Source organism: Pleurodeles waltl, chromosome 10, assembly GCF_031143425.1.
Source record: "Pleurodeles waltl isolate 20211129_DDA chromosome 10, aPleWal1.hap1.20221129, whole genome shotgun sequence".
Lineage (NCBI taxonomy): Eukaryota > Metazoa > Chordata > Amphibia > Caudata > Salamandridae > Pleurodeles > Pleurodeles waltl.
The window spans coordinates 1,083,015,866-1,083,038,953 of NC_090449.1; the positions used below are offsets into that span (position 1 = coordinate 1,083,015,866).

The following is a 23,088-nucleotide window of genomic DNA, read 5'->3' on the forward strand; positions in this document are numbered from 1 at the left end:
CAGGAGTCCCTATAAGGTGTGAACTCATCAGCTGGCCACAACCTTGCCCAGTACAAATAAGGGTTTTGTGGCCACCACCAAGTTTATAGGATTAAGTGCTAAAGCCAGTCTCAATGGGACCAGAGGCTTGCCCTTTGATAACTTAAATAAACCCCTTATAAAATTGTTCTCAACTTCTGAGAGGGCCAAAGTATCAGCAAATCCCCAGATTTTGGCCCCGTAAGTGGCTGCCAGTAAAGCCGTAGCTTTATAAATCAGAAGGACCGGAGACACCGACCGCCACCCATTGCCTTCTGTTTCCTACTGATCAGACAGGCTCTCTCTGCTTAAGAAGATTTTTACTCTTCTCTTTTTGATGGGACCAAGTCATTGTACCCGACATCCAGACCCCTGGATAATCAAAATGTTTAACCTGTTCCATTATGGAGCCATCAATTACCATTCTCCCCTTGAACGATTTATGGGTGTTTACACCCATACATTTTGTTTTCAGTGGGTTAATTTCAAGGTCCCTCACCTTGCAGAAATCCAAAAAGGAGTCGCTCTGCCTGAAGACAAATAGGGGGCTCTAGAAATAAGCAAGGTGTCCTCCGCAAACATTAGTATCGGAAGTGCAGTTCCAGCTAGCGTAGGAGCATCGTGCATACACTGAGAGCCATTTTACTGCCATTAATATTAAGGCTGAATAATGTTGGGGCCAATACACAACCTTGCTTTGCCCTCCATCGTTGGCAAATTAAGCTCCAGAACAGTGGTTAACAACAACAACTCTGCTACAAGTGTTACTAAAGCTGCCAAATGATGCTAACAAGATCTGGAGCAGGTCCCGGCTCATCCTCACATTCCAGGGAAGAAGTTAATGTCTTTCCTTGTGTGCGATCCCTGAGCTTTACTTGGAAGAATGTGGTTTACTTCAAGACCTCAACCTCTTTCTAAAGGCTCGAGGTCAGAAGCCCTGCACAGCTGCGAAGGCAGCCCCAGCCATGTGAGCTTGGTCTCTGGAGCCATCTCGGAGAAAACTTAACAGAGCCATTCATGTCGTCTCGAGAGCACGGGCCTTTCAAGTAACTCGAAAACTGGCACCACACTTAATGCTGATCACCCAGGCTCCAATACAGTGGTAAATGCTTATCTAACTGACATAACTTCGCGCAATTGCTGCACCTTATGAAAGAGAAGGGATGTGCTCAAGTAGAGAAAGGTTAAAATTACAAAATAAACATTGGTAAAACCAATAGGTCTGACCTTGTAAAGACTGTATTTTATTTTTAACTTCCTTTGAAAACATATCCAAAAGGCATTATATGTGTAATAGTGAACAGTGAAAAAGATACTGGATGACGTGACAAAGATACTGGACACATGGTGGCCAAACAAACATACCCAACCACACAATCAAAAAAACAATTACATATATAAATAAAATAAAAGCTTTGCTTCACAGCCTGGCATTGAAAGGGACTACTTTCTAGGTGTACAGCATGTAAACGGCATCACTCAGTGACAATACCAATGGCTGAAGGAGGCCAATGGACGAAGGGAGCTGATCAACAGCCGCAGCATGCATGTGTATGTACACGGAGACAGAATCTGCCTATATCATCTTATTATGAATTTTTGTGAAACCACTGGGTTCTCGATGCAGTGACGTTTTGTCTCTGGTAGACATAAAAAAGAGAAAAATATAAACCCGTGTAAGCGGCTCATCAGGAATCCAAAGAGCAGAGTGCAGAGGAATGAACTGACGGGCTTGGGAGGCGGAGCCAGTACGTGCCCTGTGACATCATGTCCGGTCAGCATGGCTAACGTTAGCACAGTAAGCGGACCTGAAGTGCCACGACCAAGCCCTCACAGCATCTACAATGTTTCTTGGGGTAGTTCAGGGATAAAGACAGGAGAGGGACAGTGTCCATTACAAACATAGCCATGAACTCAAGAGTGCACAACGCGACAGCCACAGTCTGAAAGTGGAATTTTACAGGCTAGTAACTTACTTTGCTTTTGTTTTCTCTTTCAAATTGCTCTTCAAATTGTCTAATTTTTTTCTGTAACTTCTTGACCAGCTGATGAGGGGTCTTGTCTTCCGTCCTTTCATCTTTCGAGCTAAAAGATGCTCTTCTAGTTCTTTTTGGAGAAAAAGAAGATTCTTTTCATTAAGAGGTCACCGAATGAGAAAACAAATAAGGTATATAAAAAACGAAACTTTTTCCATGAATAAACTACACATTCAGTGGACACTTGAGCAAGACCATCGAGTCCTTTGTTAGATTGTTTTCCCGCAGGCGGGTGCGTAAGAGTAAGGAGAAGGAAGATGTCCATACAATTGTATTCACAGATGTACATAAATATATACAAACGCAAATGAACGACCTCAGCTGCAGGCGTCCGTGGAGGATGGAGGGCGCACATGAATCTACGGCACTACATGCCACAACACATGACTACTGGATAAGTGACATTTTCCATTCCATGGCACGTGTGGCTGTAGATGCACATGCTTTGCACACAGTGCCTAGCCTGTGGGAGTTGGGGTTGTGAGGACAGCTTGTCCTACATTTGCTTGCTGTTATCTTGTATATCCACACAATGTGTTGTGAAGGTGTGTGGTGCAGCACAAGTAGTTGCTCTGCAGATGTCAGCCAAAGGAATGTTTCCTAAAAATGCCAGAGTAGCACCTTTTCCCCCCCCAGTGGAAAGTGCCCTATGAGTTTGTGGTAATTGCTTTTTTGCTTTCACATAACAAGTTTGTATGCACCGAACAATCCATTTGATTTTGCCATTCTTTGAGATTGGATTCTCTTTGAAAGATAACTCAAAAGCTACAAAAGGTTGTTTTGTTTTTCTAAAATATTTAGTGCTGTCAATATAGTACATGAGTGCTCCCTTTACATCTAAGGTGTGGGGTGCCCTCTCTGCTGCTGAATCAGGTTTTGGGAAGAACACTGGCAATTCAATGCTATGATTGATATGAAACTGAGATATCACTTTTGGTTGAAACCTTGGATTTCTGCGGAGGACCACCTTATCCTTGTGTATTTAAAAGAAAGGTTATTCTAAGGTTAATGCCTGGAGCATACTGAAGCATCTAAGTGATGTGATTGCAACTAGAAATGCTACTTTCCATGTAAGGAATCGAATAGGACACGAGTGAAGTGGATCGAATGGAGGGCCCTGTGTGTCTAGTGAGAACAATGTTAAGATCCCATGACGGAACAGGTGAAAGTCTAGGTGGAATTACCCCTTTGAGTCCTTCCATGAAGATTTTAATTACAGGTATTCTGAACAAAGATATGTTCCCTGTTTTGTAAATATGCAGCTACAGCTGCAAGGTGTAATTTGATCAAAGTGTAAGCCAATTTGACTTGCTGTAAATGTAGCAAATAACTTTTTTAATAGATGGTTTAATTGGATCAATATGTTTAGATTGGCAGTAACAAACAAAACACTTCAATTTTGCAGCATGACATGCTTTAGTTGTTGGTCTGCGTGCCTCCTTTAAAATTTCCATACATTCAGGAGGTAATTTAAGGTACCCAAGTTCTATGACTTCAGAAGCTATGCCACTAAATTGAGCAATTTGGAGTTTGGGTGTCTGATCTGTTCATGGTCCTGAGTGAGAAGATCAGGCCTGTTAGGGTGCTTCTCGTGAGGAAACAGAGAGGTCCAGAAGTGTTGTGAACCTAGGTTGACGTGACCAAGTGGGCGCTACTAGTATCATAGTTACTGATGTCTATTTAAGTTTGCGAATCAGAAATGGAACGAGTGTGAGAGAAGCTAATATCCCTGGCCAGTTAACCCATAGAACATTGCCCTTGGAAAGAGGGTGAGGGCACCTGGACGTCAAGTTTGGGCAGTTTGCGTTTTCTGCTGTGGAAAAAAGATCTATTTGAGGTTTTCCCCACTTTTGGAAGTATGTTTGAAGGACTTGCAGGTGGTATTCTGATTTGTGGACTTGCTGATGCATCCTGCTGAGCAGGTCGGCAGACTTGTCCATTCTGGGAGATATTCTGCCAGTAGGTGAATGTGGTGGTGATGAGCCCATTTCCATATATTGGTTGTGTTAGCTGTGATAACTAGAATGACTGTGTCTCTCCAAACCTCCCGTCTGTTTTTGTAGATAATACATCACTGTCATATTGTCCGTCCGGACAAGGACAACTTTGTGTGAGGTGAGGGAGGAATGCTTTGAAGGGTAGTGTAAGGAAATGCCTCCTTGGCATGGTTGCCCCCTGACTTTTTGCCTTTGCTGATGCTATGTTTACAATTGAAAGTGTGCTGAGGCCTGCTAACCAGGCCCCAGCACCAGTGTTCTTTCCCTAACCTGTACTTTTGTATCCACAATTGGCAGACCCTGGCATCCAGATAAGTCCCTTGTAACTGGTACTTCTAGTACCAAGGGCCCTGATGCCAAGGAAGGTCTCTAAGGGATGCAGCATGTCTTATGCCACCCTAGAGACCTCTCACTCAGCACAGACACACTGCTTGCCAGCTTGTGTGTGCTAGTGAGGACAAAACGAGTAAGTCGACATGGCCCTCCCCTCAGGGTGCCATGCCAGCCTCTCACTGCCTATGCAGTATAGGTAAGACACCCCTCTAGCAGGCCTTACAGCCCTAAGGCAGGGTGCACTATACCATAGGTGAGGGTACCAGTGCATGAGCATGGTACCCCTACAGTGTCTAAACAAAACCTTAGACATTGTAAGTGCAGGGTAGCCATAAGAGTATATGGTCTGGGAGTCTGTCAAACACGAACTCCACAGCACCATAATGGCTACACTGAAAACTGGGAAGTTTGGTATCAAACTTCTCAGCACAATAAATGCACACTGATGCCAGTGTACATTTTATTGTAAAATACACCACAGAGGGCACCTTAGAGGTGCCCCCTGAAACTTAACCGACTATCTGTGTAGGCTGACTAGTTTTAGCAGCCTGCCACAAACCGAGACATGTTGCTGGCCCCATGGGGAGAGTGCCTTTGTCACTCTGAGGCCAGTAACAAAGCCTGCACTGGGTGGAGATGCTAACACCTCTCCCAGGCAGGAATTGTCACACCTGGCGGTGAGCCTCAAAGGCTCACCTCCTTTGTGCCAACCCAGCAGGACACTCCAGCTAGTGGAGTTGCCCGCCCCCTCCGGCCAGGCCCCACTTTTGGCGGCAAGGCCGGAGAAAATAATGAGAAAAACAAGGAGGAGTCACTGGCCAGTCAGGACAGCCCCTAAGGTGTCCTGAGCTGAGGTGACTCTAACTTTTAGAAATCCTCCATCTTGCAGATGGAGGATTCCCCCAATAGGGTTAGGATTGTGACCCCCTCCCCTTGGGAGGAGGCACAAAGAGGGTGTACCCACCCTCAGGGCTAGTAGCCATTGGCTACTAACCCCCCAGACCTAAACACGCCCTTAAATTTAGTATTTAAGGGCTACCCTGAACCCTAGAAAATTAGATTCCTGCAACTACAAGAAGAAGGACTGCCCAGCTGAAAACCCCTGCAGCGGAAGACCAGAAGACGACAACTGCCTTGGCTCCAGAAACTCACCGGCCTGTCTCCTGCCTTCCAAAGATCCTGCTCCAGCGACGCCTTCCAAAGGGACCAGCGACCTCGACATCCTCTGAGGACTGCCCCTGCTTCGAAAAGACAAGAAACTCCCGAGGACAGCGGACCTGCTCCAAGAAAAGCTGCAACTTTGTTTCCAGCAGCTTTAAAGAACCCTGCAAGCTCCCCGCAAGAAGCGTGAGACTTGCAACACTGCACCCGGCGACCCCGACTCGGCTGGTGGAGATCCGACGCCTCAGGAGGGACCCCAGGACTACTCTGATACTGTGAGTACCAAAACCTGTCCCCCCTGAGCCCCCACAGCGCCGCCTGCAGAGGGAATCCCGAGGCTTCCCCTGACCGCGACTCTTTGAACCTAAAGTCCCGACGCCTGGGAGAGACCCTGCACCCGCAGCCCCCAGGACCTGAAGGACCGGACTTTCACTGGAGAAGTGACCCCCAGGAGTCCCTCTCCCTTGCCCAAGTGGAGGTTTCCCCGAGGAACCCCCCCCTTGCCTGCCTGCAGCGCTGAAGAGATCCCGAGATCTCTCATAGACTAACATTGCGAACCCGACGCTTGTTTCTACACTGCACCCGGCCGCCCCCGCGCCGCTGAGGGTGAAATTTCTGTGTGGACTCGTGTCCCCCCCGGTGCCCTACAAAACCCCCCTGGTCTGCCCTCCGAAGACGCGGGTACTTACCTGCAAGCAGACCGGAACCGGGGCACCCCCTTCTCTCCATTCTAGCCTATGTGTTTTGGGCACCACTTTGAACTCTGCACCTGACCGGCCCTGAGCTGCTGGTGTGGTGACTTTGGGGTTGCTCTGAACCCCCAACGGTGGGCTACCTTGGACCAAGAACTGAACCCTGTAAGTGTCTTACTTACCTGGTAAAACTAATCAAAACTTACCTCCCCTAGGAACTGTGAAAATTGCACTAAGTGTCCACTTTTAAAACAGCTATTTGTCAATAACTTGAAAAGTATACATGCAATTTTGATGATTTGAAGTTCCTAAAGTACTTACCTGCAATACCTTTCGAATGAGATATTACATGTAGAATTTGAACCTGTGGTTCTTAAAATAAACTAAGAAAATATATTTTTCTATATAAAAACCTATTGGCTGGATTTGTCTCTGAGTGTGTGTACCTCATTTATTGTCTATGTGTATGTACAACAAATGCTTAACACTACTCCTTGGATAAGCCTACTGCTCGACCACACTACCACAAAATAGAGCATTAGTATTATCTATTTTTACCACTATTTTACCTCTAAGGGGAACCCTTGGACTCTGTGCATGCTATTCCTTACTTTGAAATAGCACATACAGAGCCAACTTCCTACATTGGTGGATCAGCGGTGGGGTACAAGACTTTGCATTTGCTGGACTACTCAGCCAATACCTGATCACACGACAAATTCCAAAATTGTCATTAGAAATTGATTTTTGCAATTTGAAAAGTTTTCTAAATTCTTAAAAGACCTGCTAGGGCCTTGTGTTAGATCCTGTTTAGCATTTCTTTTAGAGTTTAAAAGTTTGTTAAAAGTTTGAATTAGATTCTAGAACCAGTTTTAGTTTCTTAAAAAGTATTCCAACTTTTAGAAGCATAATGTCTAGCACAGATGTGACTGTGGTGGAACTCGACAACACACCTTACCTCCATCTACAGATGAGAGAGCTAAGGTCACTCTGTAAACTAAAGAAAATAGCAATGGGCCCCAAACCTACCAAAGTACAGCTCCAGGAGCTTTTGGCAGAGTTTGAAAAGGCCAACCCCTCTGAGGATGGCAACTCAGAGGATGAAGATAGTGACTTGGAGGGAAATTCCCCCCCCTCCAGTCCTACTTAGGGAGAGCAGGGCTTCTCAAGCCCTGACTCCACAAATAATAGTCAGAGATGCTGGTTCCCTCACAGGAGGGACCAACAACTCTGAAATCACTGAGGATAACTCCAGTGAAGAGGACATCCAGTTAGCCAGGATGGCCAAAAGATTGGCTTTGGAAAGACAGATCCTAGCCATAGAGAGGGAAAGACAAGAGATGGGCCTAGGACCCATCAATGGTGGCAGCAACATAAATAGGGTCAGAGATTCTCCTGACATGTTGAAAATCCCCAAAGGGATTGTAACTAAATATGAAGATGGTGATGACATCACCAAATGGTTCACAGCTTTTGAGAGGGCTTGTGTAACCAGAAAAGTGAACAGATCTCACTGGGGTGCTCTCCTTTGGGAAATGTTCACAGGAAAGTGTAGGGATAGACTCCTCACACTCTCTGGACAAGATGCAGAATCTTATGACCTCATGAAGGGTACCCTGATTGAGGGCTTTGGATTCTCCACTGAGGAGTACAGGATTAGGTTCAGGGGGGCTCAAAAATCCTCGAGCCAGACCTGGGTTGACTTTGTTGACTACTCAGTGAAAACACTAGATGGTTGGATTCAAGGCAGTGGTGTAAGTAATTATGATGGGCTGTACAATTTATTTGTGAAAGAACACCTGTTAAGTAATTGTTTCAATGATAAACTGCATCAGCATCTGGTAGACCTAGGACCAATTTCTCCCCAAGAATTGGGAAAGAAGGCGGACCATTGGGTCAAGACAAGGGTGTCCAAGACTTCAACAGGGGGTGACCAAAAGAAAGGGGTCACAAAGACTCCCCAGCAGAAGGGTGATGAGACAACCAAAACTAAAAATAGTAAAGAGTCTTCTACAGGCCCCCAAAAACCTGCACAGGAGGGTGGGCCCAGAGCCTCTTCACAAAACAATGGGTACAAGGGTAAAAACTTTGATCCCAAAAAGGCCTGGTGTCATAGCTGTAAACAGCATGGACACCAAACTGGAGACAAGGCCTGTCCCAAGAAAGGTTCCACTCCAAACTCCCATCCAGGTAACACTGGTATGGCTAGTCTCCAAGTGGGATCAACAGTGTGCCCAGAGCAAATCAGGGTCCACACTGAAGCTACTCTAGTTTCTGAGGGTGGGGTGGATTTAGCCACACTAGCTGTCTGGCCGCCTAACATGCAAAAATACAGACAGCAACTCTTAATTAATGGGACTAGAATAGAGGGCCTGAGGGATACAGGTGCCAGTGTCACCATGGTGACAGAGAAACTGGTTTCCCCTGGCCAATACCTGACTGGAAAAACTTACACAGTCACCAACGCTGACAATCAGAGAAAAGTACATCCCATGGCAATGGTTACTTTAGAATGGGGAGGGGTCAATGGCCTGAAACAGGTGGTGGTCTCCTCAAATATCCCAGTGGACTGTCTGCTTGGAAATGACCTGGAGTCCTCAGCATGGGCTGAGGTAGAGCTAAAAACCCATGCAGCAATGCTGGGTATCCCTGAACTGGTGTGTGTGAAAACAAGAGCGCAATGCAAGGCACAGGGTGAAAAAGTAGAGCTGGAGTCTGGAAAAATGGCCCAGCCTACCAAGAGAACAGGAAAGTCAGTTGGGAAACCAACTGCAACACAGCAAAAGAAAGGGAACCTCTCTTCTCAGGAAGAAGTTCTGCCCTCTGAGGGAACTGAGCCTTTGGAGCTTGAACCTTATCAGGTTGAGCTCTTAGGCCCAGGGGGACCCTCAAGGGAAGAGCTGTGTAAGGGACAAGAAACCTGTCCCTCTCTTGAAGGCCTTAGGCAGCAAGCTGCTGAAGAGTCCAAAGGCAAGAAAAATGGAACCCATAGGGTCTATTGGGAAGATGGGCTCCTGTACACTGAGGCCAGAGACCCCAAACCTGGTGCCACTAGGAGAGTGGTAGTGCCTCAGCTGTTCAGAGAGTTCATCCTAACATTGGCCCATGACATTCCCCTTGCTGGACATTTGGGACAAACCAAGACGTGGGAGAGGTTAGTCAACCACTTCTACTGGCCCAATATGTCCAACATGGTTAAGGAGTTTTGCCTCTCCTGCCCCACCTGTCAAGCCAGTGGTAAGACAGGTGGGCATCCAAAGGCCCCCCTCATTCCACTTCCAGTGGTGGGGGTGCCCTTTGAAAGAGTGGGTGTGGACATAGTTGGTCCACTGGAACCTCCCACAGCCTCAGGAAATATGTATATCCTGGTAGTAGTGGATCATGCTACCAGGTATCCTGAAGCTATTCCCCTTAGGTCGACTACTGCCCCTGCAGTAGCCAAGGCCCTCATTGGTATCTTTACCAGAGTGGGTTTCCCTAAGGAGGTGGTGTCGGACAGAGGTACCAACTTCATGTCAGCATACCTAAAGCACATGTGGAATGAGTGTGGAGTGACTTATAAATTCACTACACCATACCATCCACAAACTAATGGCTTAGTTGAGAGATTCAACAAGACATTAAAAGGCATGATCATGGGGCTCCCAGAAAAACTCAAAAGGAGATGGGATGTCCTCCTGCCATGTCTGCTTTTCGCTTACAGGGAGGTACCACAGAAGGGAGTAGGGTTCTCACCCTTTGAACTTCTGTTTGGTCATCCTGTAAGGGGACCACTTGCCCTTGTTAAAGAAGGCTGGGAGAGACCTCTCCATGAGCCTAAACAGGACATAGTGGACTATGTACTTGGCCTTCGCTCTAGAATGGCAGAGTACATGGAAAAGGCAACCAAAAACCTTGAGGCCAGCCAACAGCTCCAGAAGTTTTGGTATGACCAAAAGGCTGCACTGGTTGAGTTCCAACCAGGGCAGAAAGTCTGGGTTCTGGAGCCTGTGGCTCCCAGGGCACTCCAGGACAAATGGAGTGGCCCTTACCCAGTACTAGAGAGGAAGAGTCAGGTCACCTACTTGGTGGACCTGGGCACAAGCAGGAGCCCCAAAAGGGTGATCCATGTAAACCGCCTTAAGCTCTTCCACGACAGGGCTGATGTCAATCTGTTGATGGTAACAGATGAGGATCAGGAGGCAGAGAGTGAACCTCTCCCTGATCTTCTGTCATCAGACCCAAAAGATGGTACAGTAGATGGAGTGATCTACTCAGACACCCTCTCTGGCCAACAGCAAGCTGATTGTAGGAGAGTCCTACAACAGTTTCCTGAACTCTTCTCCTTAACCCCTGGTCAGACACACCTGTGTACCCATGATGTGGACACAGGAGACAGCATGCCTGTCAAGAACAAAATCTTTAGACAGTCTGACCATGTTAAGGAAAGCATCAAGGTGGAAGTCCACAAGATGCTGGAATTGGGAGTCATTGAGCGCTCTGACAGCCCCTGGGCTAGCCCAGTGGTCTTAGTCCCCAAACCTCACACCACAGATGGAAAGAAAGAGATGAGGTTTTGTGTGGACTACAGAGGGCTCAATTCTGTCACCAAGACAGATGCTCATCCAATTCCAAGAGCTGATGAGCTCATTGATAAATTAGGTGCTGCCAAATTTCTAAGTACCTTTGACTTGACAGCAGGGTACTGGCAAATAAAAATGGCACCTGGAGCAAAAGAAAAGACAGCATTCTCCACACCTGATGGGCATTATCAGTTTACTGTTATGCCCTTTGGTTTAAAGAATGCCCCTGCCACCTTCCAAAGGTTGGTGAATCAAGTCCTTGCTGGCTTGGAGTCCTTTAGCACAGCTTATCTTGATGATATTGCTGTCTTTAGCTCCACCTGGCAGGATCACCTGGTCCACCTGAGGAAGGTTTTGAAGGCTCTGCAATCTGCAGGCCTCTCTATCAAGGCATCCAAATGCCAGATAGGGCAGGGAACTGTGGTTTACTTGGGACACCTTGTAGGTGGAGGCCAAGTTCAGCCACTCCAACCCAAGATCCAGACTATTCTGGACTGGGTAGCTCCAAAAACCCAGACTCAAGTCAGGGCATTCCTTGGCTTGACTGGGTACTACAGGAGGTTTGTGAAGGGATATGGATCCATTGTGACAGCCCTCACTGAGCTCACCTCCAAGAAAATGCCCAAGAAAGTGAACTGGACTGTGGACTGCCAACAGGCCTTTGACACCCTGAAACAGGCAATGTGCTCAGCACCAGTTCTCAAAGCTCCAGATTATTCTAAGCAGTTCATTGTGCAGACTGATGCCTCTGAACATGGGATAGGGGCAGTTTTGTCCCAAACAAATGATGATGGCCTTGACCAGCCTGTTGCTTTCATTAGCAGGAGGTTACTCCCCAGGGAGCAGCGTTGGAGTGCCATTGAGAGGGAGGCCTTTGCTGTGGTTTGGTCCCTGAAGAAGCTGAGACCATACCTCTTTGGGACTCACTTCCTAGTTCAAACTGACCACAGACCTCTCAAATGGCTGATGCAAATGAAAGGTGAAAATCCTAAACTGTTGAGGTGGTCCATCTCCCTACAGGGAATGGACTTTATAGTGGAACACAGACCTGGGACTGCCCATGCCAATGCAGATGGCCTTTCCAGGTTCTTCCACTTAGAAAATGAAGACTCTCTTGGGAAAGGTTAGTCTCATCCTCTTTCGTTTGGGGGGGGGGTTGTGTAAGGAAATGCCTCCTTGGCATGGTTGCCCCCTGACTTTTTGCCTTTGCTGATGCTATGTTTACAATTGAAAGTGTGCTGAGGCCTGCTAACCAGGCCCCAGCACCAGTGTTCTTTCCCTAACCTGTACTTTTGTATCCACAATTGGCAGACCCTGGCATCCAGATAAGTCCCTTGTAACTGGTACTTCTAGTACCAAGGGCCCTGATGCCAAGGAAGGTCTCTAAGGGATGCAGCATGTCTTATGCCACCCTAGAGACCTCTCACTCAGCACAGACACACTGCTTGCCAGCTTGTGTGTGCTAGTGAGGACAAAACGAGTAAGTCGACATGGCCCTCCCCTCAGGGTGCCATGCCAGCCTCTCACTGCCTATGCAGTATAGGTAAGACACCCCTCTAGCAGGCCTTACAGCCCTAAGGCAGGGTGCACTATACCATAGGTGAGGGTACCAGTGCATGAGCATGGTACCCCTACAGTGTCTAAACAAAACCTTAGACATTGTAAGTGCAGGGTAGCCATAAGAGTATATGGTCTGGGAGTCTGTCAAACACGAACTCCACAGCACCATAATGGCTACACTGAAAACTGGGAAGTTTGGTATCAAACTTCTCAGCACAATAAATGCACACTGATGCCAGTGTACATTTTATTGTAAAATACACCACAGAGGGCACCTTAGAGGTGCCCCCTGAAACTTAACCGACTATCTGTGTAGGCTGACTAGTTTTAGCAGCCTGCCACAAACCGAGACATGTTGCTGGCCCCATGGGGAGAGTGCCTTTGTCACTCTGAGGCCAGTAACAAAGCCTGCACTGGGTGGAGATGCTAACACCTCTCCCAGGCAGGAATTGTCACACCTGGCGGTGAGCCTCAAAGGCTCACCTCCTTTGTGCCAACCCAGCAGGACACTCCAGCTAGTGGAGTTGCCCGCCCCCTCCGGCCAGGCCCCACTTTTGGCGGCAAGGCCGGAGAAAATAATGAGAAAAACAAGGAGGAGTCACTGGCCAGTCAGGACAGCCCCTAAGGTGTCCTGAGCTGAGGTGACTCTAACTTTTAGAAATCCTCCATCTTGCAGATGGAGGATTCCCCCAATAGGGTTAGGATTGTGACCCCCTCCCCTTGGGAGGAGGCACAAAGAGGGTGTACCCACCCTCAGGGCTAGTAGCCATTGGCTACTAACCCCCCAGACCTAAACACGCCCTTAAATTTAGTATTTAAGGGCTACCCTGAACCCTAGAAAATTAGATTCCTGCAACTACAAGAAGAAGGACTGCCCAGCTGAAAACCCCTGCAGCGGAAGACCAGAAGACGACAACTGCCTTGGCTCCAGAAACTCACCGGCCTGTCTCCTGCCTTCCAAAGATCCTGCTCCAGCGACGCCTTCCAAAGGGACCAGCGACCTCGACATCCTCTGAGGACTGCCCCTGCTTCGAAAAGACAAGAAACTCCCGAGGACAGCGGACCTGCTCCAAGAAAAGCTGCAACTTTGTTTCCAGCAGCTTTAAAGAACCCTGCAAGCTCCCCGCAAGAAGCGTGAGACTTGCAACACTGCACCCGGCGACCCCGACTCGGCTGGTGGAGATCCGACGCCTCAGGAGGGACCCCAGGACTACTCTGATACTGTGAGTACCAAAACCTGTCCCCCCTGAGCCCCCACAGCGCCGCCTGCAGAGGGAATCCCGAGGCTTCCCCTGACCGCGACTCTTTGAACCTAAAGTCCCGACGCCTGGGAGAGACCCTGCACCCGCAGCCCCCAGGACCTGAAGGACCGGACTTTCACTGGAGAAGTGACCCCCAGGAGTCCCTCTCCCTTGCCCAAGTGGAGGTTTCCCCGAGGAACCCCCCCCTTGCCTGCCTGCAGCGCTGAAGAGATCCCGAGATCTCTCATAGACTAACATTGCGAACCCGACGCTTGTTTCTACACTGCACCCGGCCGCCCCCGCGCCGCTGAGGGTGAAATTTCTGTGTGGACTCGTGTCCCCCCCGGTGCCCTACAAAACCCCCCTGGTCTGCCCTCCGAAGACGCGGGTACTTACCTGCAAGCAGACCGGAACCGGGGCACCCCCTTCTCTCCATTCTAGCCTATGTGTTTTGGGCACCACTTTGAACTCTGCACCTGACCGGCCCTGAGCTGCTGGTGTGGTGACTTTGGGGTTGCTCTGAACCCCCAACGGTGGGCTACCTTGGACCAAGAACTGAACCCTGTAAGTGTCTTACTTACCTGGTAAAACTAATCAAAACTTACCTCCCCTAGGAACTGTGAAAATTGCACTAAGTGTCCACTTTTAAAACAGCTATTTGTCAATAACTTGAAAAGTATACGTGCAATTTTGATGATTTGAAGTTCCTAAAGTACTTACCTGCAATACCTTTCGAATGAGATATTACATGTAGAATTTGAACCTGTGGTTCTTAAAATAAACTAAGAAAAGATATTTTTCTATATAAAAACCTATTGGCTGGATTTGTCTCTGAGTGTGTGTACCTCATTTATTGTCTATGTGTATGTACAACAAATGCTTAACACTACTCCTTGGATAAGCCTACTGCTCGACCACACTACCACAAAATAGAGCATTAGTATTATCTATTTTTACCACTATTTTACCTCTAAGGGGAACCCTTGGACTCTGTGCATGCTATTCCTTACTTTGAAATAGCACATACAGAGCCAACTTCCTACAGGTAGAAATACCAGTTGAAGTTCCAGATGGTTGATGTGCATGGCACAATGTGTGTGATCCCAAAGACCTTCCACTGAATTTTTGAAGATGTGCTCCTCAACCTGTCAAAGATGCACCCCGTGGTCAGAATGAACTGAAGCAGCGGGTCTTGAAAAGGCAACCCTTTTAAAAGGTTGGTGGAGCTCCACCATTGCAGAGAGTGGTAAGTTTGTCACTCTTTCAACACTAGATCCTGAAAATGACTGTGACCACTGACGAGGCGGACATTGCTGTAGCAGCTGCATTTAAAGTCTGGCATGTGGGACGATGGCAATGTTTGACACCATCCTTCCTAAAAGATGCATGACAGTTTTGACTGTTCAAGTGTGATCTTGCTGAAACTGTAGGATAATATGTTGAGAACTTTGTATTCGAGCTAGCTTGGGGTGTGCTATTCTTAATTGCATAGCGAACGGCCCTTCGTCAGCCAGTCATGAGATGGCCGTATTGGTGGAGGGGCAGTGAAGAGCTCCTTCATACAATCTGCAAAACCCCCTCGTCTGATGTTATGGACTGCTAGTGGGGAAGGTGATGGTGAATCCTGCTGCCAACTGGTTGGCTATGGTGGTAAAGGGGCAGACAGAGGGTTTGGAGGCTGCTGCAGTTGGCGGGGGGGGGTCAGTGCATTGACCACACCACTGGCCACCTGACTGCAACGTCTGTTGGTACCATGTCTACATAGAGGCTGGGAAGCATGCACGGAACAGTGGCTGGCTGGGACCTGGCGTGGCTAAAAGCCCTTTCCATCACCGCAAAAGGCAGATTGGTGGGAAAACACAGGGCACCCATGTAAGTCCCTAGTATATGGTCCCCAAGGCACTGGTACACCCGGTGTCTCCCATGGGCTGCAGCATGTACTGTATAGAGGAGAGAGCACAGTCAATTGATTCCTGATTAGCAGGATCCCAGTGAACTACAGTCTAAACACAGTGACATCAGGCGAAAATTGGGGGGCAACTATGCTAGAAAGATGACACTTTCCCACACCCTCCCTGCACAACCGGGTTATACACCAGTTCAGGAACCCCTGGTTCCCGCTCTGGCACAAAACTACACAAAGGACGGCTCCTCCTCTAGGGATGTGCACAGAGAATGATTCTGCCATCTTAGAAACAAGGTGGGCAGAGGCCCCTGGGAGCATCTGACTGGTTAGGCCAGGTTGATGATGTCCCTGACCCCCTCTCATAGATGGGTCACTACAAAGCGACCAACCCCCTTTTAGAGTTACTTAAGGGTCCTCAGATTCATCAAGCAAGACTCTTCAAGAAACTCTCTGCAAGACGACATCTGCTACTGGTCTGCTTTTGGAACTGAAACAAGACTATCTAGTTGGGAGGGCTCCCACTGCAACACTGTTTCTCCAGCTCCTGCAAGATTTCATCACCATCCGTGGCTGTGTACCCTTCAGGGTCACAAGGACTGTCTGTATCAAAGAAGCTAGAAGGAATCTCCCTTGGAGTGAGGGGGTGTAGGAAACTGAAGAGTTGCAGTCTTCGGAGGATGCATGGCGAGGAAAGTGTTGCAAAGCTGGCAGGAGACCTGGAAAAATGTTGCAGCAGAGTCCTTTCTTCTATGAGTCAGCTTGTCGGGTTCTGGAGGTTCCAGTCGCAGTTCCAGAGGCCACAAGTCAAAGCAGAGGTTGCAGAGGAGTCCTGCTGGAATCTTGCAAGCCTATATAGCCCAGAGGGGGCTTGGTCACCTGACCAGGTAACTACCTATCAGAGGGTGCCTTTGACGTCATCTGCCTGGCCACTCAGATGCTCCAAGAGTTCCCTACCAACCTTGGAATCAAGATGGCAGAACCCAGGGACCCTGTGGAGGAGCCCTGGGCACCATCCCTGGGGTGGTGATGGACAGGGGAGTGGTCACTTCCCTTTCCTTTGTCCAGTTTCATGCCATAGCAGGGACTGGGGGTCCCTGAACTGGTAAAACCAGTGGCTTGGGGAGGCTACCACTCCCAAGCCAGTCACACCGATTTACAAAGGGAGAGGGTGTTCCCTCCCTCTCCAAAAGGAAATCCTTTGTTCTGCCTTCCTGGGCTTGATCAGATCCAGCAGCAGGACGACAGAAACCTGTCTAAGGGTGTCAGCAGCTGAGCTGCCTGGAAAACCCTGTAAGACTTGTGGTAGCAATGCAGGGGGCCCTCTAAGGAGCCCCCAGAGTGCATGGAATCTTACTTCCAATACATGTAACAGTACTGGGGTATGATTCAGACATGTTTGATACAAAACAAGCCCAGGTTCGGAGATACCATTATGTAGCTGGACATAGGTAGTGACCTACGTCCAGTACACATAAAAAAAATGGTGCCCCGCACTCAGTCCGGTGAAATGGGTCTGGAGTTTGTGGGGGCACCTCTGCTAGTCCAAGGGTGCCCTCACACACAGCTACTTGCACTTTGTCCTCTGGGCTGAGAGAGCCTACCATAGGGGTAACTTATAGTGCCCTGGTATAGTGACCTATAGTGAAAACAGGTGCATGCACTCATTTCACACCGGCTGCCAAAGCAGGCCTACAGCACCCTTTGCATGGGCTCCCTGTGGGTGGTAGAATAACTGCTGCAGCCCATAGTGATCCCCTGGATCCCCAATGCCTTGGGCACCTAGGTCCCATATACTAGGGACTTACATGGCAGGACCAGTATGCCAATTGTGAGAAGAAAAGGTTAGTAGCAACCAAATTTAGAGGAGAGTTGCATAATCACTGGGGTCCTAGTAAAGCAGAGATCCCAGTGAACAGAGTCAAGCACACGGACAGCAGACAGAAAATGGGCTTAACCATGCCAAGAAAGAGGGCACTTTCCTACAGGGAGTCATTCCCTGCATCCGCAGGCACTTCAAAACAACCGGCTGGTGGATCCTGCTGTCCCATAGACAACAAAAAGGCTCTACTTACAGGTGGTAGTTCTGTGGTCCTCTCCGGTTCCAACTTGTCTTCTGATCAACTTGGGAGACAGTGGACCCTTGCTGCAGCCACTGGAACAGAATCCCTGTGGCACCATGACTGTTGTCCTTGCCAAGGCTTGTTTGCTCTTCCTCCAAGGAGGTCTTCAGGCTCCAAGAAGTCCCAGCCTCAAGGACTCTGCAACTCCAAATCCAGGTCCCACTCTGCAGCTCCTACTTTGCTGTGCTGCTGAGGCCTCCCTACGACTCCCTGCACCTGTTGCCACTGGGTCTCTCATGGGGGCTTCTCCAGCTTGCTTTCCTTCCTTCTGAAGGCCTGCCCTGACTCCCCTCCAAGGGTCGAATCACAAGGACCTTGCTTGTCCTCAAAAACCTGCAATCTTTCTTGCATCAGCTTTTTGCATTTGCAAGGCTTGTTGATGGTCCTGCTGGCCAGTGACCCTCCTGCAATCCGGCGACCAAAGTGATAGTGTGTGGACGACTCCAAGGATCTCCTGCATCCCCCCCCTGGACTCCGCAGCTGGACGTCTTCCTTCACCATCCTGCAGGATCTTCACCTCCAAGAGGGGGGCATTGCCTACCTGCACCGCCTGGAAATCTGAGTGGTCTGGACACTGTCCTCTTTTTCAGGTTCTTCACGTTCGGAATCCACCTTTGGGTTCCATCAACCTGCTCCACAGGGCGCGACAGCAGTCGGACAATTGAGGCTTCCGTTGACTCCAACAATGGTTTTTGACGGCACTTCACCCCTATGCACCCGGGCTCCCTGGTGTAGGTACTCAAGTCTTCTGGGTATCCATGGGTGGGGGCACTCTCTAACCACCTTTGTGCCAACTGGATACCTCAGGGTCCACTGGGAAGGGTCCAGAATCCATAAAAATCCAACGTCAATCATCATGTGTTAGTCTATGAGACACCCGGCTTGATAAAAACTCTGCACCTGGTACCTGCGGGATTTCTAGTACTTACCTCTGGTAGTTTCCTGCTCCCCAAGACCCTGGGATCCCAGCACACTTACCTTGGTTGGGAACCTTCATTCTTATACCACTTTCTTAGTATATGGTTGGCCCCATGTATTGCTATGCTTTTTCTGATTGTTACTAGGTGTATATTTTGTGTGTTGATATCTCCAAGCGGAGATATAGCAATATAAGTATAGCCTTAGTGTCGTAATACAGAAACCTTTACTTGTGCAGCACCTGGTGTGGCTCGTCCTTGTGAACAGTTACTGTAGGAAGTTGGCTCTGTATGTGCTATTTCAAAGTAAGGAATAGCATGCACAGAGTCCAAGGGTTCCCCTTAGAGGTAAGATAGTGGCAAAAAGAGATAATACTAATGCTCTATTTTGTGGTAGTGTGGTCGAGCAGTAGGCTTATCAAAGGAGTAGTGTTAAGCATTTGTTGTACATACACATAGACAATAAATGAGGTACACACACTCAGAGACAAATCCAGCCAATAGGTTTTGTTATAGAAAAATATCTTTTCTTAGTTTATTTTAAGAACCACAGGTTCAAATTTTACATGTAATATCTCATTTGAAAGGTATTGCAGGTAAGTACTCTAGGAACTTTGAATCATTACTTTAGCATGTATACTTTTCACATAAAACACAATAAGCTGTTTTAAAAGTGGACACTTAGTGCAATTTTCACAGTTCCTGGGGGAGGTAAGTTATTGTTAGTTTTAACAGGTAAGTAAGTCACTTACAGGTTTCAGTTTTTGTCCAAGGTAGCCCACCGTTGGGGGTTCAGAGCAACCCCAAAGTTATCACACCAGCAGCTCAGGGCCGGTCAGGTGCAAAGGTCAAAGAGGTGCCCAAAACACATAGGCTTCAATGGAGAGAAGGGGGTGCCCCGGTTCCAGTCTGCCAGCAGGTAAGTACCCGCGTCTTCGGAGGGCAGACCAGGGGGGTTTTGTAGGGCACCGGGGGGGGACACAAGTCAGCACAGAAAGTACACCCTCAGCAGCGCGGGGGCGGCCGGGTGCAGTGTGCAAACACGCGTCGGGTTTTCAATGAGAGATCAAGGGATCTCTTCAGCGTCGCAGGCAGGCAAGGGGGGGGGCTCCTCGGGGTAGCCACCACCTGGGCAAGGGAGAGGGCCTCCTGGGGGTCACTCCTGCACAGGAGTTCCGTTCCTTTAGGTGCTGGGGGCTGCGGGTGCAGGGTCTTTTCCAGCCGTCGGGAAATGGAGTCTAGGCAGTCGCGGTCAGGGGGAGCCTGGGGATTCCCTCTGCAGGCGTCGCTGTGGGGGCTCAGGGGGGACAACTTTGGTTACTCACAGTCGTAGAGTCGCCGGAGGGTCCTCCCTGAGTTGGTTGTTCTCCACCAGTCGAGTCGGGGTCGCCGGGTGCAGTGTTGCAAGTCTCACGCTTCTTGCGGGGAGTTGCAGGGGTCTTTAAATCTGCTCCTTGTAACAAAGTTGCAGTTCTTTTGGAGCAGTGCCGCTGTCCTCTGGAGTTTCTTGTCTTTTTCGAAGCAGGGCAGTCCTCAGAGGATTCAGAGGTCGCTGGTCCCTTGGAAAGCGTCGCTGGAGCAGGTTTCTTTGGAAGGCAGGAGACAGGCCGGTAAGTCTGGGGCCAAGGCAGTTGGTGTCTTCTGTTCTTCCTCTGCAGGGGTTTTTCAGCTCAGCAGTCCTTCTTCTTGTTAGTTGCAGGAATCTGTTTTCCTAGGTTCAGGGAAGCCCTTAAATACTAAATTTAAGGGCGTGTTTAGGTCTGGGGGGTTAGTACACCCCCTTTGTGCCCCCTCCCAAGGGGAGGGGGTCACATCCCTAATCCTATTGGGGGAATCCTCCATCTGCAAGATGGAGGATTTCTAAAAGTTAGAGTCACTTCAGCTCAGGACACCTTAGGGGCTGTCCTGACTGGCCAGTGACTCCTCCTTGTTGTTTTCTTTGTTTCCTCCAGCCTTGCCGCCAAAAGTGGGGGCCGTGGCCGGAGGGGGCGGGCAACTCCACTAAGCTGGAGTGTCCTGTGGTGCTGTGACAAAGGGGTGAGCCTTTGAGGCTCACCGCCAGGTGTTACAGCTCCTGCCTGGGGGAGGTGTTAGCATCATTACACATGGAGAGAGGAAGAGGGAGGAGGGGGGATAACTATGGAGGAACACTCCGTACTTAGCTCCCTATAATTCAAAGTACACACGAAAGTACGGGGTTCTCTAGAAGCGGACGTCGCGGATATTAGCGTAGTCCTAGGTTGTATGTATTCCTATTTGGAAGGGTAAAGTCAGTGGAATGTCAGTTGGAAATTACCGAGTGGACCAGCGAGGGGTGGGAAGAAGGGAATTTCCTTTTACGGACTAGGTGGTCTCACACACTATATAGTGTCATGCTTCATCATTTGACCACCTAGACCCACCCAGGTAGGACAGTGCCACCTGGGCGGACTCAACCTCACTGTTAAAGGAACAGGAGGGAGTGCGTAAATACACTTGTTTCTGGAAAGATCGGGATCCAGCTAATCTACTGAAAAACTAAAAACACCTAAGCAGACACCTGTGAAGAGCAACAAATTTAATGGTGGTGTCTGTCTGGTGTAGTTAAAAAGGGGGGTTGGGACACCTCTGTGAGGACAAGGACTCACAGGGTCACCTAACTAATTACTAGCCAACATGTTTCTGCCCTCAAAAGTGAGCCAATGAAGGTCTCGGGGCATTCGTCAGGGCCTAGGATCCCTACGTCTCACGTTGGAGGAAAATACTCTATGGGGAAATCAAAGAGTGAGAAAATGAAAAAAGAATGATCTACATTACCCAAGGAATTACCTTGAGGCGGCCCTTTTCTTAGAGGCAGCTAGCCTCTGGTATCCAGGAGGGGGAGTGTCGACGTGAGACGTAGGGATCCTAGGCCCTGACGAATGCCCCGAGACCTTCATTGGCTCACTTTTGAGGGCAGAAACATGTTGGCTAGTAATTAGTTAGGTGACCCTGTGAGTCCTTGTCCTCACAGAGGTGTCCCAACCCCCCTTTTTAACTACACCAGACAGACACCACCATTAAATTTGTTGCTCTTCACAGGTGTCTGCTTAGGTGTTTTTAGTTTTTCAGTAGATTAGCTGGATCCCGATCTTTCCAGAAACAAGTGTATTTACGCACTCCCTCCTGTTCCTTTAACAGTGAGGTTGAGTCCGCCCAGGTGGCACTGTCCTACCTGGGTGGGTCTAGGTGGTCAAATGATGAAGCATGACACTATATAGTGTGTGAGACCACCTAGTCCGTAAAAGGAAATTCCCTTCTTCCCACCCCTCGCTGTTCCACTCGGTAATTTCCAACTGACATTCCACTGACTTTACCCTTCCAAATAGGAATACATACAACCTAGGACTACGCTAATATCCGCGACGTCCGCTTCTAGAGAACCCCGTACTTTCGTGTGTACTTTGGAGGTGTTAGCATCTCCACCCAGTGCAGGCTTTGTTACTGGCCTCAGAGTGACAAAGGCACTCTCCCCATGGGGCCAGCAACATGTCTCTAGTGTGGCAGGCTGCTGGAACCAGTCAGCCTACACAGATAGTCGGTTAAGTTTCAGGGGGCACCTCTAAGGTGCCCTCTGGGGTGTATTTTACAATAAAATGTACACTGGCATCAGTGTGCATTTATTGTGCTGAGAAGTTTGATACCAAACTTCCCAGTTTTCAGTGTAGCCATTATGGTGCTGTGGAGTTCGTGTTTGACAGACTCCCAGACCATATACTCTTATGGCTACCCTGCACTTACAATGTCTAAGGTTTGTCTTAGACACTGTAGGGGCACAGTGCTCATGCACTGGTGCCCTCACCTATGGTATAGTGCACTCTGCCTTAGGGCTGTAAGGCCTGCTAGAGGGGTGTCTTACCTATACTGCATAGGCAGTGAGAGGCTGGCATGGCACCCTGAGGGGAGTGCCATGTCGACTTGCTCATTTTGTTCTCACTAGCACACACAAGCTGGTAAGCAGTGTGTCTGTGCTGAGTGAGGGGTCTCTAGGGTGGCATAAGACATGCTGCAGCCCTTAGAGACCTTCCCTGGCATCAGGGCCCTTGGTACCAGGGGTACCAGTTACAAGGGACTTATCTGGATGCCAGGGTGTGCCAATTGGGGAATCAAAAGTACAGGTTAGGGAAAGAACACTGGTGCTGGGGCCTGGTTAGCAGGCCTCAGCACACTTTCAATTCAAAACATAGCATCAGCAAAGGCAAAAAGTCAGGGGGTAACTATGCCAAGGAGGCATTTCCTTACAGTTACTGACTGACTATTGTGGTATTCGAAGTGCTTTACACTCCTCCTGGATAAGCTTTAGCTGCTCACCACAGCTGCCCCTATAGAGCTCTTGCTATCTGGACACCTAAACACTATCACTAAGGTTTCCCTGAAATCAGTATTGGGTGCCACACCATAGGTGTACCCCATAAACTGAGCCAGCCTCCTACCCGCTTGAGCCCCAAATCTGCATCATCGCCGAAGAGACAGGTGCCACTGAAGGACATGTGTAGGAAGCTGGCTCTGTATGTGCTATTTCAAAGT

The 23,088-nt window shown here is 48.9% G+C and overlaps 1 protein-coding gene across 5 annotated transcripts in view; it reads right to left on the reverse strand.

Moving 5' to 3' along the window:
* The window catches only part of FAM13B (family with sequence similarity 13 member B), a 387,820-nt gene that overhangs the window by 190,193 nt on the left and 174,539 nt on the right, over window positions 1-23,088 (reverse strand). For all 5 annotated transcript variants that reach the window (XM_069212170.1, XM_069212171.1, XM_069212172.1 and 2 more), the window contains one exon: window positions 1,995-2,124. In XM_069212170.1, the coding sequence (XP_069068271.1) occupies window positions 1,995-2,124 (130 nt within the window). The remainder of the gene's footprint in view (window positions 1-1,994; window positions 2,125-23,088) is intronic.